At 43.3% G+C, this 18552-nt stretch overlaps 1 protein-coding gene across 5 annotated transcripts; it reads left to right on the top strand.

Annotated features, from left to right (window-relative positions):
• Positions 1-3349: 3349 nt before the first annotated feature.
• PLIN2 (perilipin 2) lies at positions 3350-17767 on the top strand. 5 transcript variants are annotated; one of them, XM_044939805.1, is made up of 10 exons: positions 3354-3472; positions 4434-4488; positions 4581-4776; positions 6413-6484; positions 6597-6679; positions 7483-7768; positions 8723-8904; positions 10045-10179; positions 11422-11712; positions 17370-17767. In XM_044939805.1, the coding sequence occupies exons 2-10, from the start codon at positions 4459-4461 to the stop codon at positions 17508-17510; spliced, it is 1416 nt and encodes a 471-aa protein (XP_044795740.1). In that variant the 5' UTR covers positions 3354-3472; positions 4434-4458; the 3' UTR covers positions 17511-17767. The 5 variants fall into 5 exon arrangements, with proteins under 5 accessions (XP_044795742.1, XP_044795740.1, XP_044795739.1 ...); XM_044939804.1 differs by lacking the exon at positions 17370-17767 and having other exon boundaries at positions 3356-3472; positions 11422-12271; XM_044939806.1 differs by lacking the exon at positions 6413-6484 and having other exon boundaries at positions 3358-3472.
• The last annotated feature ends 785 nt before the right edge of the window (positions 17768-18552 follow it).

Genomic DNA, 18552 nt, shown 5'->3' on the forward strand with positions numbered 1-18552 from the left:
ATCCTCTGGGAACTTGAAGAGTCTTGCCCCCAGGATTAGTCTCTCGAGCCCTCTCCGTCTCAGGTACAGAAAAGCAGAGGGAAGCCTGCTTATCCTTAAAGAGGGCAAGTGACTCCCAGGTTTAAAACAGACAGACAGGGTGGGAAGTGGGAGGGAGGGGACATATGTATACCTATAGCTCATTCATGTTGATGTATGGCAGAAACCAACACAATATTGTAAAGCAATTATCCTTCAATTAAAAATAAAAAAAAGATGGAGGCAATGTAGGTGAAAGGGCGAAAGTCTTCTGTTGCAAAATAACAGCTCAGACTAGTAAGAAGTTAAAAAACAAACAGAAAAAAACACCTCACCATCATCACACAGATTTCTGCTGTTTTTACATTAGGATGGGGATAGATTAACAAGAGGAACACTAAACATCTGCTTAGCGCACCAACAAAAAAGGAACAGCAGAAAGAAAAGAAAAAGATAAGTTGAGTGCTTAGAGCAGTGACAGAGGAAAGTGAAAAAGTTGGCTTAAAACTCAATATTCAGAAAACTAAGATCATGGCATCCGGTCCCATCACTTCATAGCAAATAGATGGGGAAACAGTGGGAACAGTGAGAGACTTGATTTTTGGGGGCTCCAAAATCACTGCAGATGGTGATTGCAGCCATGAAATTGAAAGACGCTTGCTCCTTGGAAGAAAAGTTATGACCAACCTAGACAGCATATTAAAAAGCAGAGACATTACTTTGCCAACAAAGGCCCATCAAGTCAAGGCTATGGTTTTTCCAGTGGTCATGTATGGATGTGACAGTTGGACTATAAAGAAAGTAGAGCACCAAAGAATTGATGCTGTGGTGTTGGAGAAGACTCTTGAGAGTCCCTTGGACTGCAAGGAGATCCAACCAGTGCATCCTAAAGGAAATCAGTCCTGAATATTCATTGGAAGGACTGATGCTAAAGCTGAAACTCCAATCCTTTGGCCACCTGATTCGAAGAACTGACTCACTGGAAAAGACCCTGATGCTGGGAAAGATTGAAGGCAGGAGGAGAAGGGGACAACAGAGGACGAGATGGTTGGATGGCATCACCGACTCAATGGACATGAGTTTAAGTAAACTCCAGGAGTTGGTGATGGACAGGGAGGCCTGGCGTGCTGCAGTCCATGAGGTCGCAAAGAGTCGGACAAGACTGAGTGACTGAACTGAACTGAACTGAACTGACTGAAGCATTGAAAATGTCAGTGGAGGGAGGCGGGGAGGAGGGGGACATAAAAATTTTGGACTTCCTAACAGTTATTTTATGGTAGTACTGTATTTTGTTTTGAATGATCTGGTGTGTGTAGGAGGGGAAAGAAGACAATATTCAGTTTTTCTAGCTGGGGGCCTCTAGATGTCTTCAGTCCTGTATGAGGGATACATTTTTTCCACGGGTCGGTTTGGAACTTTAAACATGCACAGTATCTCTGTACCTGCGACCTCAGTTAAGTAATTAAGGTAAATGCCTTTGAGTGTTTCCCACAGTTGAAACTCTGGAGCTTGACAAACACAGCCTGCCTCCAGGCTCCTGAGTACTCACCAGCTGCCTCCTCTTGCTCTAGATTCCAGAAGCCGAGGCCTGGCCCCAGCCCTCCCTCGAACCTCCCACCTCTCCTTTCTCCTTTATCTTCCCTGGGAAAGAGCTGGGAGGCTGAGGCCTCCGCGATGTCATCAGATAACCAGCCCACCCACTCCGGGAAAGGTCCAGAGAACCCCCTACCGGGCTTGGGGCAGTTGCGCACTCACATCATGATTCAAGTCCTTCCCTTTTACACAAGAAAACACCAGGACTCAGACGCTGAAGATTTGTTTCTTAAAAAAAAAGGCAAAGTACTCCCCCAAACAAAAACAACAACAAAAACAAAAAAGAGCCCCTATCTCTCAACTTAAAAAAAAAGCCATTTCGGGGAGTGAGGTTCAAGAGGGAGAGGGCTTGTGTGTACCTATGGCTGATTCTGTGAGAGTTGGACTGTGAAGAAAGCTGAGTGCCGAAGAATTGATGCTTTTGAACTGTGGTGTTGGAGAAGACTCTTGAGAGTCCCTTGGACTGCAAGGAGATCCAACCAGTCCATTCTAAAGGAGATCACTCCTGGGTGTTCTTTGGAAGGAGTGATGCTAAAGCTGAAACTCCAGTACTTTGGCCACCTCATGCAAAGAGTTGACTCATTGGAAAAGACTCTGATGCTGGGAGTGATTGGGGGCAGGAGGAGAAGGGGACGACAGAGAGTGAGATGGCTGGATGGCATCACCGACTAGATGGACATGAGTTTGAATAAACTCCAGGAGTTGGTGATGGACAGGGAGGCCTGGTGTGCTGCGATTCATGTGATCGCAAAGAGTTGGACACGACTGAGCGACTGAACTGAACTGAACTAATGGCCGATTCATGTTGATGTAGGGCAGAAACCAGCCCAATATTGTAAAGCAATTATCCTTTAATTAAAAACAAACAAAAAGCTATTTTGCATAGTAAACTTAGGCAGCTATCAGACCGCAGTGATTTGGGTTTTAGTCTTGCTGGAAGAGTATATTCTCAAGGCCTTTTTTGGAAATTCCAATTAAACTTTAAATTAGACAGATGTTGAAGAAACTGACTTTAAAGTAAAAAGAGCAACACAATAGCCCTCCCAACAGGTCCTTCATCCTTTAGAATTTCACAAAACTTTGGAAGTTATTTGTTTGCTATAAATAGCAGTCCAAACGCCATTGTTTCCATTTTTAAAGACAATTCTATTCCAAGAACTGGTGGAAATTAACAGGTTAGTTACGGCAACTCCTCCGCTGCCTTTTGGTGGCTGAGTCGTTCAGTTGTGTCAGACTCTTTGTGACACCATAGACTGTAGCCCGCCAGGTTTCTCTGTCCATGGGATTCTCCAGGCAAGAACACTGGAGTGGGTTGCCATTTCCTTCTCCAGGGCATCTTCCCGACCCAGGGATTGAACCCTCATCTTCTGAATTAGAGGCAGATTCTTTTTTTTTTAATTTTTATTTTATTTTTAAACTTTACATAACTGTATTAGTTTTGCCAAATATCAAAATGAATCCGCCACAGGTATACATGTGTCCCCCATCCTGAACCCTCCTCCCTCCTCCCTCCCCATTCCATCCTTCTGGGTCGTCCCAGTGCACCAGCCCCAAGCATCCAGTATCGTGCATCGAACCTGGACTGGCAACTCGTTTCATACATGATATCTGAGCCACCGGGGCCCCACTTCCTTTTGAGAAACTACAAAGCCAGCGTGGGCACCCGCCGCATTTTTGCACTGGGATCCCCAGCACTCTTGATCCACGCAGAGCCGCTCCCTACGCCCGGGCAGAGGGCCGGGGGTCACGTGGCACGGGGGCGGGCGGGGGCGGGGCGGGTATATATTCCGGCGCGCCGGTCGGTGAGCTGTGAACGCCGCACAGACTCACTGAACCTTCGCGCTTGGGCGTCTGCTGGCTGGTGGGTGCGCGCCCCTTTGCGGTCCCTGTGGCTCGGCCAACGCGGGTTTCGGGCCGGACGCTCGCGGCCTCGCGGCGGTTTCGGGGCCCCGGCTGGGAAGGGGCGGTGTCTGGGGCCTGCGTTTCCACCCTCGCTTTTGTTCCTTGATCGAGGCTTGCTTTTCTGCTCGCTGCCTTGCTGCGTTTGTAGCTTCTTGTTGGGTTGGGGCTAGCAGTTTCCAATCGACCCCAGAGGACATTAGTTAAAATAAAACGCGTGAGAAAATCGTCTTAAAACTGAATTTTGTGGGGTACGCGGACGGGCTATTGATAACTGGCGCCTGATTTCCGCCTTCGGCGTGGTTCTCATTTCTTGTAAAATTGGGACCCTCGGCCGCAGAGTGGCTCCGAAGGGGTTGGTTCTTGCCTTCCCAGCCCTGCTGCTTCCCAGTGAGGCTGTTTTGTGTAGGTGTGGGCCGTTGGGGGCACTAAAGTGACATTTTAAAACTCCCTGAAAAGTTTCTCGATCCTCGGAGCACCTCCTTACCCCCTGTGCTTAATGTCCCTTGAACTAGTTTCGGTTCTTTGACAAGAAAAGTTTGACTCCCCCTGCCCCCACCCCAAAGTGCTCCATCTTGATCGGCCTGACTGCCCAAGATATCTTCTTGAAATATCTCTAGTTTTTACATGGATGTTACCTGGTTAGCATTTTTGTGGATAGATCTTTTTCTTCAAAAGATGTCTCTAATGTCCCGGTGGGGAAAGCATTGAATTGAACACTTCAAGTTGGTGTATTGTACCCGTGAGCTCTGAAGCCTTCTTTCAGGACCTGTTTGCCCAGGGGAGACCTCTGAGAGTCAGAGGGTGGGAGCAGTGCAGACTCCACTGACTGTATCTTGAATTTTGCTCACTTGAAACCTGGGGTTGGAGAATTAATCTGCGAATCTTGTCCCAGTGTTCTGAAATAAGCTTCTCTTCTGCAGATTTCTTCTTTCTCCAGCAAGAAGGATGGCATCTGTTACAGTTGAACCACAACTGGTATGATTTATAAATAGACGGATGATTCTTGATTCCTTTCCCCACCAGCCCTGTTTTGTAGACGTTAACTCCTCCCTCCCTCTTGGTTGCAGAGTGTGGTGACCAGGGTGGCCAACCTCCCCTTGGTGAGCTCCACGTATGATCTGGTCTCCTCGGCTTACATCAGTACAAAGGATCAGTATCCTTACTTGAAGTCTCTGTGTGAGATGGCAGAGAAGGGCATGAAGACCATCACTTCTGTGGCTGTGACCAGTGCGCTGCCAATCATCCAAAAGTTAGAGCCACAAAGTGAGTTTCCATTTTGGCCTCAAAATTTAGTCCCATATAGTCATTGAGAGTGAGCCCAAAGCTGGTTTGAATAATGAAGGCTAGCCTTACGCCCTGAGCTTTCATCAGTCAGGGAATCCTCAGCCTTTCCTGAGACACATACTGCCTTTTCTGAGAACTGCCAGGTGATGCTCATTGTTATAGAAGGCCTGCTTCAGAGCAATGGCAAATATGATATTAAAAAAAAGAAGAAATTCCCCAGACATGTTTCTGTGTTGGCAAGTGAGATCAAACGGGGAATCAGTGAGTAAACTGAAATAACTGACTTCCTTAGGACTACACAGTGTACATGAACTGCTTTAAAAAGAAATCAATATACAAATTGCCCACTTAAAGTGTACCATTCAGTGGCTTTTAGTATATTCACAGTGTTGTTCAGGCATCACCGTGATCAATTTTAGAACACTGTCATCTCTCCAGAAAGAAACCTCATACCACTTTCTGTTTGGGATGAGGAAGAAGTCCTGGAAATGAGAGCGGTAATGGTTGCACAATATTATGAATGAACAATATTGTGAGTCCCAGTGAATTGTACACCTAAAAATAGTTAAAATGGTGAAGTTTGTTTTGTATATTTTACCATATTTTTATAAAAAAGAAACCTTATACTCATTCTCAATCACTCCACCCTCCCACCCCCACCTCCCCAACCTTAGGCAACTACTAATCTATTTTCTCTATAGATTTGCATATCCTGGACATGTAATATAAATGGAATCATAAAACATGTGGTCTTTTGTGACTGGCTAGTTTTCACTTAGCATAATGTTTCCAAATTTCATTCAAATTGAGGTATCATCCCAGTATTTCATTTCTTTTTAATATGGAATAATTTAATATTCTGTTGTGTGGATATATCATTTTCATGTATCAGTTGATGTTCGGGTTGCTTCTAACTTTTGCCTATCATGAGCAATGAATGCTAATGCGAACACTTGAATCCAGGTTTTTGTGTGGACATATGTTCTTTCATATATATACTTAGGAGTGGAATTTTCAGTTTCTCCACATTTATTATCTGCTTTGGAATAAGGGATTAAATCATTCTGTCAAATTTTTACATCATGGACTTTTAGGATTATGGGAAGCCTTTTAGAAATAAGCTTTCCAACTCTGCTACTCCCCAAATGTTGGGAGTTGGTGGGGGAGCTTGGACTAAAATCTGGGTCTTGTTAGGGAGATCCAGGGTGCTGTTAGCACACTGTTTCCTGGTGATAACCCCAAATATACTGCCACCTACTGAATCAAGTGTAGGTAGAGACTAGACTCTGGCAACCCACTCCAGCGTTCTTGCCTGGAGAATCCCAGGGACTGGGGAGCCTGGTGGGCTGCCATCTATGGGGTCGCACAGAGTTGGACATGACTGAAGTGACTTAGCAGCAGCAGCAATTAGACTAGCATGGAAATGCTAATTTTGAGGGTTTTCAGATACCTCATTCCCTGAATGAGGATTTGGGTGAAGCCTGGCTTCTCTTAACCTTAGGGGACAACTGATGAGGAAGAGGCTTCCTGGCCACCTTCCTTCTTGGCTTGTCACTGCCTCAGCTTGCTGCTCCCCCACCCCCACCACACACACACATCCTTATTTCCCTGTCAGTGGAAGGAAGCTGCTGGAAACCTGGCAAGGATCTCCTTTCTGAACTAGAGAAACCAGACAAAGCATTATGTGGTAAATTAAAATAAATATTTTTTGCTGTTTTTCCATAGTAAGAATAAAGTTTCAAGTTATGTGTTCACTCTTACCAGACTATTAACATTTTCACCATTTGTGATTCTTCTAGTTGCTGTTGCCAATACCTATGCCTGTAAGGGGCTAGACAGGATTGAGGAGAAGCTGCCTATTCTGAATCAGCCAACAAACCAGGTGAGCTTGGGACAAGAGTGCTGAGGCTTGCCACCTCACATTTTTTAAGTTTTATTTGTTTAATACAGACTGTTGCAGGGCACAAACAGGCAGTACTTATTTGTTCCAACCTTGAATATATTTTTGAAAGAGTAATGACCACTCTTTTACTTCCTGAACTGTTGTTAGGTTGTCTTAAGAAGCAGAGACGAGCTATCCACCTTTGGGCCAGACTTTAGTCTGATCTCTGTTAAATTTGTGGCTTCATCTCTGCAGGTGAAATTGCTTCCTTAAATCACTGAGTCCTGTGTGGTATTGGATAAATGCAGAGGTGGTGAATAGAACCTTTTCTTACTTGGTATCTGAGAGCACAGCCAGTAGAATGGAGAACTGGTACATCTGCCTGTGTGTCGGCCTGGGGTAGTGTGCCTGGTACCTGTGTCTCTGCTTACAGGCATGTATGAGGGGCTCAGTAGAAGCATGTCAATGGAAAATGCCATTTTTCTCTAGAGTCCCACTTGTGCCTCACTACAGGTTCATCTAGTTTAAAACAAAGAAAGAAAAAACCTCGACAAGTTTTTTAACCATTTCCCTCTTTTGGTCTTCCGACAACCTTTGAGTGGTGGCAGGTAGGGCATTTATACCTGTTAAGGAAATTGAGGCTCATCCACTCTCAGTTACTTGTCCAAGACCCACAACTAGAAAGTAAAAGGGCCAGATTCATCCTTTAACTCTTCAGCTGTGCTGCCTTAGTGAAGACCTTTCTATAGGTATCTGTGCCCATGTTTCTCACCAGCCAGATGGCCTGCTTTTTTTCCCCATAGGTTGTGGCCAATGCCAAAGGGGCTATGACTGGGGCAAAAGATGCTGTGACGACTACTGTGACCGGGGCCAAGGATTCTGTGGCCAGCACAATCACTGGGGTGGTGGACAGGACCAAGGGAGCTGTGACTGGTAGTGTGGAGAAGACTAAGTCCATGGTCAGTGGCAGCATTAACACAGTCCTAGGAAGTCGGGTGATGCAGCTGATGAGCAGTGGAGTAGAAAATGCACTCACCAAATCAGAGCTGCTGGTAGACCAGTACCTCCCTCTTACCAAGGATGAACTAGGTAATTGGATTTTTGCCTTGAAATAATGTTTTGTTTCTTTCCTTTGCCATGCCATGTAGCTTATGGGATTTCAGTTCCCTGACCAAGAATTGAACCCGGGCCATGGCAGTGTAAGTCCAGAACCCTGACTACTAGGCCACCAAGGAACTTCTTCCAGTGTTTTATATCTTAAAGCAATTTTTCTAAACAGCTTCACTGAGATATACGTTTATATACCAAAAAAATTCACCTGTTTTCCTCCTACATGTTTGGTTGCATGAGCCTCACCACAATCCAGTTGTAGAATATTTTTATCACCCCCAAAGATAAAAGTTCTGTCACCCCCAAAGAGTAAAGCTCATGATCTTTCACGCCTGTTGACAGTCAGTCTCCATTCACCCATCCCACCCCTGCTGTCCGCATGTGTGGGTTCTCAGTTACTCAGTTGTGTCCAATGCTTTGTGACCCCATGGGCTGTAGCCCATTAGGCTCCTCTGTTGATGGGATTCTCCAGGCAAGAATACTGGAATGGGTTGCCCTTCCCTTCTCCAGGGGATCTTCCCAACCCAGGGATCAAACCCGGGTCTCTTGCATTGCAGGCGGATTCTTTTGTACATAGTAACTTTTGAAACTTCCAGAGAAATTAACCTAAAGAAATACTTTATACAAATGAATTGCCCTTTGTGGGCTACTATATGGGATTATTAAATATTCAGTGCTTACTGTGTGCCAGGGAAGACACTCTGGTGGGAAGAGACCTGTGTCGATGACGTGTCACAGTGATGTATTCTGGGTTGCCAAGCCCAACAGCAGATAGGAGCCATCTTGGGCAAAGGGGTGCATAATTACCAGATGGGTGGGTGGAATCAACAAAGACAAGATCCAAGTTAAGAGTTTAGGCCTTGTCACTTAGAGCACTTAGAGCTGTGATCCCTAAGGCTTCCTTTTTTTTTTCCCCCTTCTTTATAACTTCAGAAAAAGAAGCCAAAAAAGTGGAAGGATTCGATATGGTTCAGAAGCCGAGTTACTATGTTAGACTGGGATCTCTGTCCACCAAGCTGCGCTCACGGGCCTACCAGCAGGCCCTTTGCAGGGTTGAAGAAGCTAAGCAAAAAGGCCAGGAGACCATTTCTCAGCTCCATTCCGCCGTCAACCTGGTGAGTACAACTTCATTTAAAGGTAGTGGAAGTGAGTTCATTTATCTCCAGGATTAGGATAAATGTAATCGTAAAATCCAAGAATTTTAATCTTACCTTATGAACAATCCAGTAGAAAAATGGGCCAAGAGCACATAGAAAACTCATAGAAAAGGAAGTATATAATTAGCTGAATACATGAAGCGGTGTTAATCTTACTCTGAGTGGTCAGATTACTGATTTCCTTTCCTGTCTGGTGGCGTTTGCAAAGCTAGATTCTGTGGGCGGTGGTGTAGAGGAGAGGTATACTTGTGTTTTTGCACTTCTGGAGGATTCAAGGGAAAGAGGAAAGTTAGAGACACACCTGTGCGTGGAGCAGCTTTTCTTCTAGAAATGTATATTCATTCAGAGTTGCAAAAGAGTATAAACAATGCATATTAACTAATAGACTGATTACATTGACACATCACAAAAGACTACTGAGTAGCCTTGAAGGATTGCCAAGTTACAGAACAGTATGCATTGTTCAGCCATTAGAAACCAGTTTACTCTTGGAAGGGGAAGTAGGTGGCTGGCAACAGGGAAGAGGAAGTTTAAGTTCCTTTCTCTTTCATAATTGTATATTATACACACGTTAAATTTCAGTTGCTGTACCTGTGTTAAACTGGAGGGAAATTGGAGATAGTGGTTTAATAAATAAGAGGCAGTCAAGTCCTATGGCTGCTTGGCTGACTTATACATATTGATAACAAGTAACAATGCTCTTGGGCTTCTCTGGTGGCTCAGATGGAAAAGAATCTGTTTGCAATGCAGGAAACCCAGGTTCAATCCCTGGGTTGGGAATATCCCCCGGAGTAGGGAATGGCAACCCACTCTAGTATTCTTGCCTGGAGAATCCCATGGACAGAGGAACCTAGTAGGCTACAGTCCACTGGGTCCAAATAATCCAACATGATTGAGCAACTTACACAGGGCAGAACAGAACAGTGCTATCTCTGATACGCTATCAGAGATAGCCACAATGCTATCAGAGATATCTCCTTAAATACCAAGAACTTCTGTAAGTATTGATGATGGCTGGTTTACATCATAGACCTGAGAACAGGCTAATATGAATATCTATTAATAGTTGGTTCTTTGTCTTCTTCCAACATGTTCTAGATTGAACTTGCCAGGAAGAATGTGCATAATGCCAACCAGAAAATTCAGGATGCTCAGGATAAGCTCTATCTGTCCTGGCTGGAGTGGAAGAGAAGCATTGGCTATGATGATACAGATGAATCCCACTGTGCTGAGGTGAGACATCTGGGACAGGGTCATCCACTACAGAGTGTGTCGAAATTCTTACCAGGCATCTCAGCGTTCTTATTATTCCTCTTAGAATATTCTTCTCTACCAAAAGTTGAACAATACAGGATACATACATTGCTTGTTATGTGATAGAAGCAAAAATGTGCAGTAACTAACAACTTACAGATAGGTATATGGCCCCAATCAGGACACAACTACCTGAGAAACAGGCATTTCCCTCATAAAAGGTACAAGCTAAGTGAATACAGGTATCTTTACTGCCATAGTGTGTTGTTTTTTTGTTTTTTTTTGAGAATGCTTTGTAGGAAGGGTACTGACTCAACCTTGGAGTGAGAATGGGTGAATCAGATGGTTTGCTGGAAGAGATGAGTGGCCAGTTGAGACCTAAGGGGTGAATAAACTAGGTGAAAGGGCATTAAAGGGGTGAATGTTCCAGACAGAAGAAATATCATATTGTATAGTCCTAGAAAGTGGTTCTTTATCTTCCAAAAGCTAATATACACTTGCCCTTGAAAGTAACATTAATCATTTGTTTATATCATATCTCACCGGAAGAAAGAACATTCCAGGTGCCCTACTAATGTGGAGGGTATTTTCCTTCTGTCTGGTCTCCCCTGTTACGTTTCTTCTGCTTAAGACCATGAACTTCGAAGACTCAGGCAGTAGTTCAAATCCCAACTCAGCCATTTCCCAGCTGTTATCTGGGGCATAGCTTTGTTCTACCTGTGCTGTATCTAGTCACTCAGTCGTGTCCAACTCTGCGACCCCATGGACTGTAGCCCACCAGGCTCCTCTGTCCATGGGCATTCTCCAGGCAAGAATACTGGAGTTGCCATGCCCTCCTCCAGGGGATCTTTCCAACTCAGGGATCGAACCCAGGTCTCCCGCATTGCCGGCGGATTCTTTACCGACTGAACCACAAGGGAAGCCCAAGAATACTAGAGTGGGTAGCCTATCCCTTCTCCAGGGGATCTTCCCCACCCAGGAATTGAACCAGAGTCTCCTGCATTGCAGGCAGATTCTTTACCAGCTGAGCTACCTGGGAAGCTCTATGTTCTGCCTATGAAATGTGAAATAATACTGCCACGCTCAGGGATGTTGTGAGAATTTTAAAAAGCTAAAGAATCCACATGTGTGGTGGACATATCCCAGCTGAATGTACGTGAACTAAGTCACACATACCACTGTTGAATCCACTGCTCATTCTTAAACTTGTCTTACTTTCAGCACATTGAGTCACGTACTCTTGCTATTGCCCGGAACCTGACTCAGCAGCTCCAGACCACGTGCCACACCCTCCTGTCCAGCATCCAGGGGTTACCACAGAACATTCAAGATCGGGCCAACCACTTGGGGGTGATGGCTGGTGACATCTACTCAGTGTTTCGCAATGCTGCCTCCTTTAAAGAAGTGTCTGATGGCCTCCTCGCTTCCAGCAAGGGGCAGCTGCAGAAAATGAAGGAGTCTTTAGATGATGTGATGGATTATCTTGTTAACAACACACCCCTCAACTGGCTGGTAGGTCCCTTTTATCCCCAGGTGACCGAGTCTGAGAGTGCTCAGGCCCCAGGTACAGCCAGGAGGCCTGGCAGGTGGAGTAGAAAACACCCTAAACCCGTCCCTGTCAGCAATGCAGAGGGCAGCCAGCCAGATGACAGGTCCTCTTGAGCTGACCACCTGCTAGACAGGTCTGAAGTAGGCAGGCAGCTAGTGAGGCAAAAAGGTCTCCACTTCAGTCATTTCCAACTGGCATAAGAGCTATAAGGTTTCTGCATTAGTGCATAAGTTCTGTTACTTACCTGGCTAGAAAGAAAAGAATAATAGAATGGTCAGAGCCTGTCCAGAACTCGCACATGTTTCAGGGCGTTTATGGCCTCATTCTTTTGCTACTTACTATTGCTGTCTGTTTGTACTGAATAAAAACACCTTCATGTACGCTGTTGTATGAATTGGGGTCTGCTCTGAGCAGGCCTCAACTCTGGTTTGTCTCACAATGCATGCTTGTGTACCCTGGGTTTTTTATCTTTTCATAAAGAAGTGCCTCCTTTGAATTCAATAAAATTCACTGCAGAATAGATCTGTTTTATGCTATGTGTTACATGTGCTTTTTGTGTGGCTTTCTTGGAACTGCTTCGCCTCCTTGACAGGGTTTTTAATACATATGAATTCAAATGGCCTGAGGGCAGGGGGCAGTTGATATAAACATTGGAATACTGATGTTAAAAATGGAATGTTTGATAACAAAAGCTAATGTTCCTTTAAGAATGGTATTAGGGGGTGGTGGTGGTTCCTTTCATTTAATGACTGTTTACTGGACCCCTGAAAGCATGTTTTTAAACCAGTAGAAGGAGGTACATTAGTACGTAAGTACCTGACTGCTTTGCTGAAAAGAAATCAGCCGAGAGGAAGCACATGAGTGACTGTTTGCATCAGTCTCATGTAAAAGTAGCATCATTTCTTGCTAAGGGGCCATCTCACATGTATGGAATGAGATTGTTCAGTGTCCAGTCCTAGCTGGACTTAATGTACCATGTTGTCACTTTGGTAGAAAGGCACTAACCTCAGTGGTGGGTGAGGTACCTTTAGAAGACTACATGAAGATAATTAGAAAAAGGAAGACTTTGAACCCCCTGTAGAAAGGAGTTCCTATTACCTCCTGCCTAGGGTGTTCAGGCTCTGACCCTTAGTGTGGGTTGATTATGTAGGAAATATAGACCTCCTCATAACAAAGCTGCAGTATGCCAAACCTTTTCAAAAAAAGCCAATCTTAGAACTTGTGAAATAGAGCTAAATACTGAAGGCCTGACCTGCCCTTCAGCAGAACCGAAGTCTAAGTCAAAATTTGTCTTTTTTTACCCTGCTTCACCCTTGTCTCCCCATGAAGACAAGGAAGCAGCATACAGCTTTACGTGCACTTACATGAATGAGCTATCAAACCTTACTAAGTTAGAGAACTAATTTTTTTCCCCTGAGGTAACTCCAGGAGTCAGTAGACATGAGCTCAGTTGGAAGGACTCCCTGAGATACTTGAAGTGAAGGAGCTTCTGGTTTCTGAAAAAGTGGACTGTCATGATTGATGGGCTTCCAGGGTGGAGCCTATCCATGCTCTCGCCTGCCTGTCCCTAGTGAGTGGCTTTTCTAGAGACTCTTCCTCTTAAAATTTTTTTTCTTTTTTAGTACAAATTGTACAGGACCCTGCTATCATTTGCCTGGAACTTCAAGGGTGGTATTTTATGGCTGATTGTGATTGGTCGGAAAGTTCATATATTGGAAAGTTCATATACTACAGCTGTACACAGGCTTCCTTATACGGAACGTAAACTTTCTGGTTCCCCTTCGTAAGAGTAATAGTACCTACTGAATTGCATGTGAAAAGGAGACAGATCTCAAAGCTGTTCTAAGTGAGCAAGACAGAATATAAAGCAGACTTCTCGTAGCTCCTGGAAGAACACCACTGACTTTGCTTTTACCACAAGTACACTGTCATGGTTTTGTCTGTCTGACTTTGTGTCTCAAGTTTGTGCCTACATGCATGTCATTTTGTTGTCTACATGTCTCAAAATGCATGGTGTCCTTGCTTTATTGTTGGATAAACTAACAGTTTTAGTTTAACAGACTTTTCCCCAAGGAGGACAATTATTTTGAGGGGAAAAAAACTGTCTAAGCCTAGATGGTAAAGAAAAACCCGAATGAACGTTTTGGCCAACACAGTATCTTCTCCCATTCAACAGGTTGCTTTTTAATTTTGTTGAAAGTTTCCTTCACTGTGCAAAAGCTTTTTAGTTTGATTTGGTCCCATTTGTTTACTTTTGCTTTTGTTGTCATTGCCTAAAGAGACAGATCAAAGAAAGTAATACTAAAACTGATGTCAAGGAAACACAGGCATGTGTGTGAGTCACGCAGTCGTGTCTGACTCCTTGTGACCCACGGAGGCTCCTCCATCCATGGAATTCTCCAGACAAGAATACTGGAGTGGGTTGCCATTTTCTTCTTCAGGGGACCTTCCCTACCCAGGGGTCGAACCTGGGTCTCCTGCATTGCAAGCAGACTCTTTACATCTGAGCCACAATTATTTTCTATTTTAAAATCAGTCTGTTTTCCTGACTCTGTGTCATGTTTATGAGCATTGCATGTACATACACATTTCCTGGCAAGTAAAATTCCCCCAGATGCTGTTTTTATTTCTGTAGTAGCCCCACCTACAGTGCCACCTTCTGGAAAATTATCTTAGTAAATATAGAAATCAAGGAGGTTTATGAGTGAGTGGTGCCTTCTTATGGTTGTATGGTGAACAACCTGCAAAAATGATATAAGTCCCAGGAACCCTGGCACAGGCACTTGGTTTTCTTGAATGTCTTTGCAGGGAGGGACTGTTATTATCTCATTTGTTTTATAGTAAGCATATTATTCTGAGTTTGGCCTCTGAATGCCAGATGGGCAAGAGTGTCCTCATACTCCTTCCAAACTATAGTTTTTTATGTCAGTGAAAAGCAATTTATTTTATAAATCTGCAAAGTAATTTCTCTTGTGCCACATTTCTGAAAACCCTATGAAGATGGTCAAGCACAATCACTACATTCTTTTTTTTCTTAATTAAAAAAAAAATTTTTGCGCGCTCCATGTGTCATGTGGGAACTTAGTTCCCTGACTAGGAATCAAACCTGAGCCCCCTGCATTGGAAGCAGTGTCTTAGCCACTGGACCACCAGGGCAGTCCCAACCACCACATTTTCAATTAAACTCACCAAATAAACTTGATAGACTATGGCTACCTCTTTACTGCCCCACCCTTTTCTTTCCCAAGCCCACCAAATAGGTTTTGGTGATGGTCAAAAATAATGAAAATTAGATTCTCTGACTCATTCTAGATATATGGAAGGTGAATTATTCATATGGTTCTCCCAAAACATCTCACGGACTACAGCCCCTGTTTTTGGTGGTGGTGGAGGCTTTTTTTCTAACCCAGAAGTGTGGAATCTCCAATCTTCTGCAAAGAACTCTACCTTAGGCCAGTAGTTCCTGATCTGTAGGTGACTTTGGAGGTTTATGTGTGTGACAGGGTGGTATTTAAGAAACTAAAGAGAATTAAAGCTACTCTTTATTGAGTATCTTTTACAAGCTAGGCCCATACAATCTTTACTTACTCCTCACTTGGCAACACAATCAATTAGGAATTTTCCTCACTTGACTGGTGAGAAAACTGAGGTTGAAAAGAGACAAGTGGCAGAGTAGGGATTTAGTCCAATGTGTTACTGATGTCAAAGTGCTTGTTTTTTCAATTCTAGCAGTCTAGCCTCTGATAGGAGAAAACTCCTGCTTGCTTAAGGACTCAAAAAATCCCTCTCTATTTTCTTGTGTTGTAGCTTCCTGTTCTATTCTACATTTATTAAAACTACTGATAGTGGGTATTAAAATATACATTTAATAGATTGGAAGAGAGAGCTGAGCAAGGTCCATCTTTTAACCTGAAAAGAATAAAATTGCAATTGCCGGCTTGCCTGGCTGATGCCCTGCATCAATTTATCAGTGTTGTCATTAGTGTATCAGTGTTGTTGGCTTTTGTGGGTGTCAGGCTGGGTATAATCTTTGCGAAGTGAAAATTCATGAAGATCTGGAGTGTAGTTTGATCTCCCCAAACAGCCTCAGGAATAAATAGTGGAAGTGTTTATACCTCAGTCTGGACTGTCCTCTGAGCACCTGGGTTTTTTGGGAAAAGTGCAGTAAGGGCCACAGACAGGCAGGTAAGAGACCCAATAAAAAGAAAGATTCTCTCTTCATGTATTTTTAAAAACTATTTTAAAAAATATTGTGGCAAAATATACAAAACATAGGCCTTCCCAGGTGGTGCTAGTGGTAAAGAACCTGCCCGCCAACACACAAGACATAAGAGACTTGAGTTCAATTGATGGGTCAGGAAGATCCCCTGGAAGAGGGCACGACAACCCACTCCAGTATTCTTGCCTGCAGAATTCCATGGACAGAGGACCCTGGTGGGCTAAAGGGTCTATTGGGTTGCAGAGTCAGATACAACCGAAGTGACTTAGCACACATGCATACATACCATCAAGTTGACCATCTTAGCTATTCTAAAGTGTACAGTTCATTGGTATTGAGTACATTTGCAGTGTTCTGCAGCCATCACCACTGTGCATTTCTGGAGCTATATCATTATCCCAAGCATAAAGGTTGTGCCTATTAGGTGCTAACTCCTCATTCTCCCTTCCATCTGTTTTTTGATGGGTTTTTGTTGTTAGTTATTTTGTCTCCATTAGGTAATCAGCTAGTTTTTTTCCCTCTGCTATCAAGATTTAGCCTTTAGTAACTTATTATACACCCACTCCAGTGTTCTTGCCTGGAGAATCCCAGGGACAGGGGAGCCTGGTGGGCTGCCGTCTATGGGGTCGCACAGAGTCGGACACGACTGAAGCGACTTAGCAGCAGCAGCAGCAGCAGCAGCAACTTATTATACCTTTTCTGCTTCTAGTCATCTGTTAGTTAAGAAATACTACTTTGCTTATCATAATTGTATGTAAAGTAAGAGTTAATCAAACTTCTTATCCCTAAAAGCCTTCTCTATGCAGACAAGAGCTAGGGCTTTGTGATGGCTATTTCAACTATTCAAAACCTTTTGCTTCTTCAGTTGCTAGACATTTTCCAAACTGTTTATAGTATTGGAAATCAGAACATGGAAAAGTGGAGTATTATTGTTTTTAAGAGAAAAATAGATGAATAACCAGAAATGCTTCATAGCTTGTAATTTCAAAAGCTTTCATTTCATATGTTCTACCATATGTTGGTTTCCTTTTAAAGAGACGTTTCTTAGTTATCAGATCAGATCAGATCAGTCGCTCAGTCGTGTCCGACTCTTGGCGACCCCATGAATCGCAGCACGCCAGGCCTCCTTGTCCATCACCAACTCCTGGAGTTCACTGAGACTCACGTCCATCGAGTCAGTGATGCCATCCAGCCATCTCATCCTCTGTCATCCCCTTCTCCTCCTGCCCCCAATCCCTCCCAGCATGAATTGTGGGGATAAGACTATAAACATCTTCAAGAAAGCATAGTTACCGAGAAAGTGAAGTTCATGTATTAATTTGTGTTTCTAAGAGCTCAGCTGGAATTGACCACTCATTTCTTTAGTGTTTGGTTTAATATCCAAGATTTTTTTTTTTACAGGCACTTGATTTCAGTATCATAGACTTCACATCTGAGACTGATGAAATTCCAGATATTATAGCTTTGGAAGAGGAGGATGGACCAAATCATTCTCATGCTAATGGCCCTGAGCCTTCTCAGGGCAAAATGTTGAATAACTAACAAGAAAAATCTCCATTTGCTGAATACACAGTTTGTGTCACATTAAACTTCATGTTTGCTTGTGTTCATTCCTGTGGCTTTAGGGATTAATTGTTAGGGGTTAATTTCTTTTTTTGACTACTTGGTCTTAATTGTAATGAAACCCTGATTGATCCAATCTTTTGTAACAGATTCTAGTTCTGCATTATATATTATTTTATATAATTCTTCAAAGTTTAATCATCAAAATGCCTATAATAAAAAATGGGCTCTTGAAACAGTGTTTTTTTTTTCAAACTGATATATTGAACTGTTTTCTTTTCCTTCTTGGATTCATTCCTGTTTCATCTGGTAACAGCACCTTTGTGTCTTTTGGTAGGGGGAGAAGGGGTTATCTCAGTGGGTCTGTTAGTCAAGGATTTTTTTGTTTTCCCCTGGCCTGGGGGTAGGCATATGACTAAAAACAGGTCAAATGATAGGAAGCATATCATGATGGGTAAAGGCTCAGACTCTGGGTTCTAATCTTGGCCCTGTCACTTATTAGCTATATGACCTTAAACTTAGTTTTTCTGTACCTCAAGTTCCTCATCTATAAGGATAATAGTAAGGATAATTGTAGGTTTATTATGAAGCATAAACATTTGGAAAATCTTAGAGCAATGTCTGGCACAGAACAGCATTACATAAGTATTATTTAAGAAAATTGTACAAACAATGGTTAGCCCATTGAGGAACATCCCTACTATCTAGATTGTAATTCTGAAATACCTTTTCCCATTAAGAGAAAGCAGTGTGTCTTGGAGAAATGGCTGATTCCAGGTCTGGGGCAGGAAATGTACAAAATGAGCCTTGAACTTCTTGCTATTTCAGGTAGAAAAGAAGCTGATTTGAAGAAGTTCCCATTGACTAAAGATGGAACAATCTGAACTTCAATAAGAATAATTGCAGTAGATTAAATATTTGATGGTGTTCACATTTGATGGGATTCAAAGATATCATTATATACACACACACACAACCTAATAACCTAATTGGTCACTTTCGGGGGATGATAGCAAACCAA

The sequence above is a fragment of the Bubalus bubalis genome, chromosome 3 (genome assembly GCF_019923935.1).
Source record: "Bubalus bubalis isolate 160015118507 breed Murrah chromosome 3, NDDB_SH_1, whole genome shotgun sequence".
Classification (NCBI taxonomy): Eukaryota; Metazoa; Chordata; class Mammalia; order Artiodactyla; family Bovidae; genus Bubalus; species Bubalus bubalis.

Bases quoted from the DNA above. Each gene is read 5' to 3' on its own strand.
- PLIN2 (XM_044939804.1), top strand. From the start codon at position 4,459: ATGGCATCTGTTACAGTTGAACCACAACTG. The intron at 6,485-6,596 runs GTAAATTAAAAT...TGATTCTTCTAG, and splicing joins ACCAGACAAAGCATTATGTG to TTGCTGTTGCCAATACCTAT. The intron at 7,769-8,722 runs GTAATTGGATTT...TTATAACTTCAG, and splicing joins TCTTACCAAGGATGAACTAG to AAAAAGAAGCCAAAAAAGTG.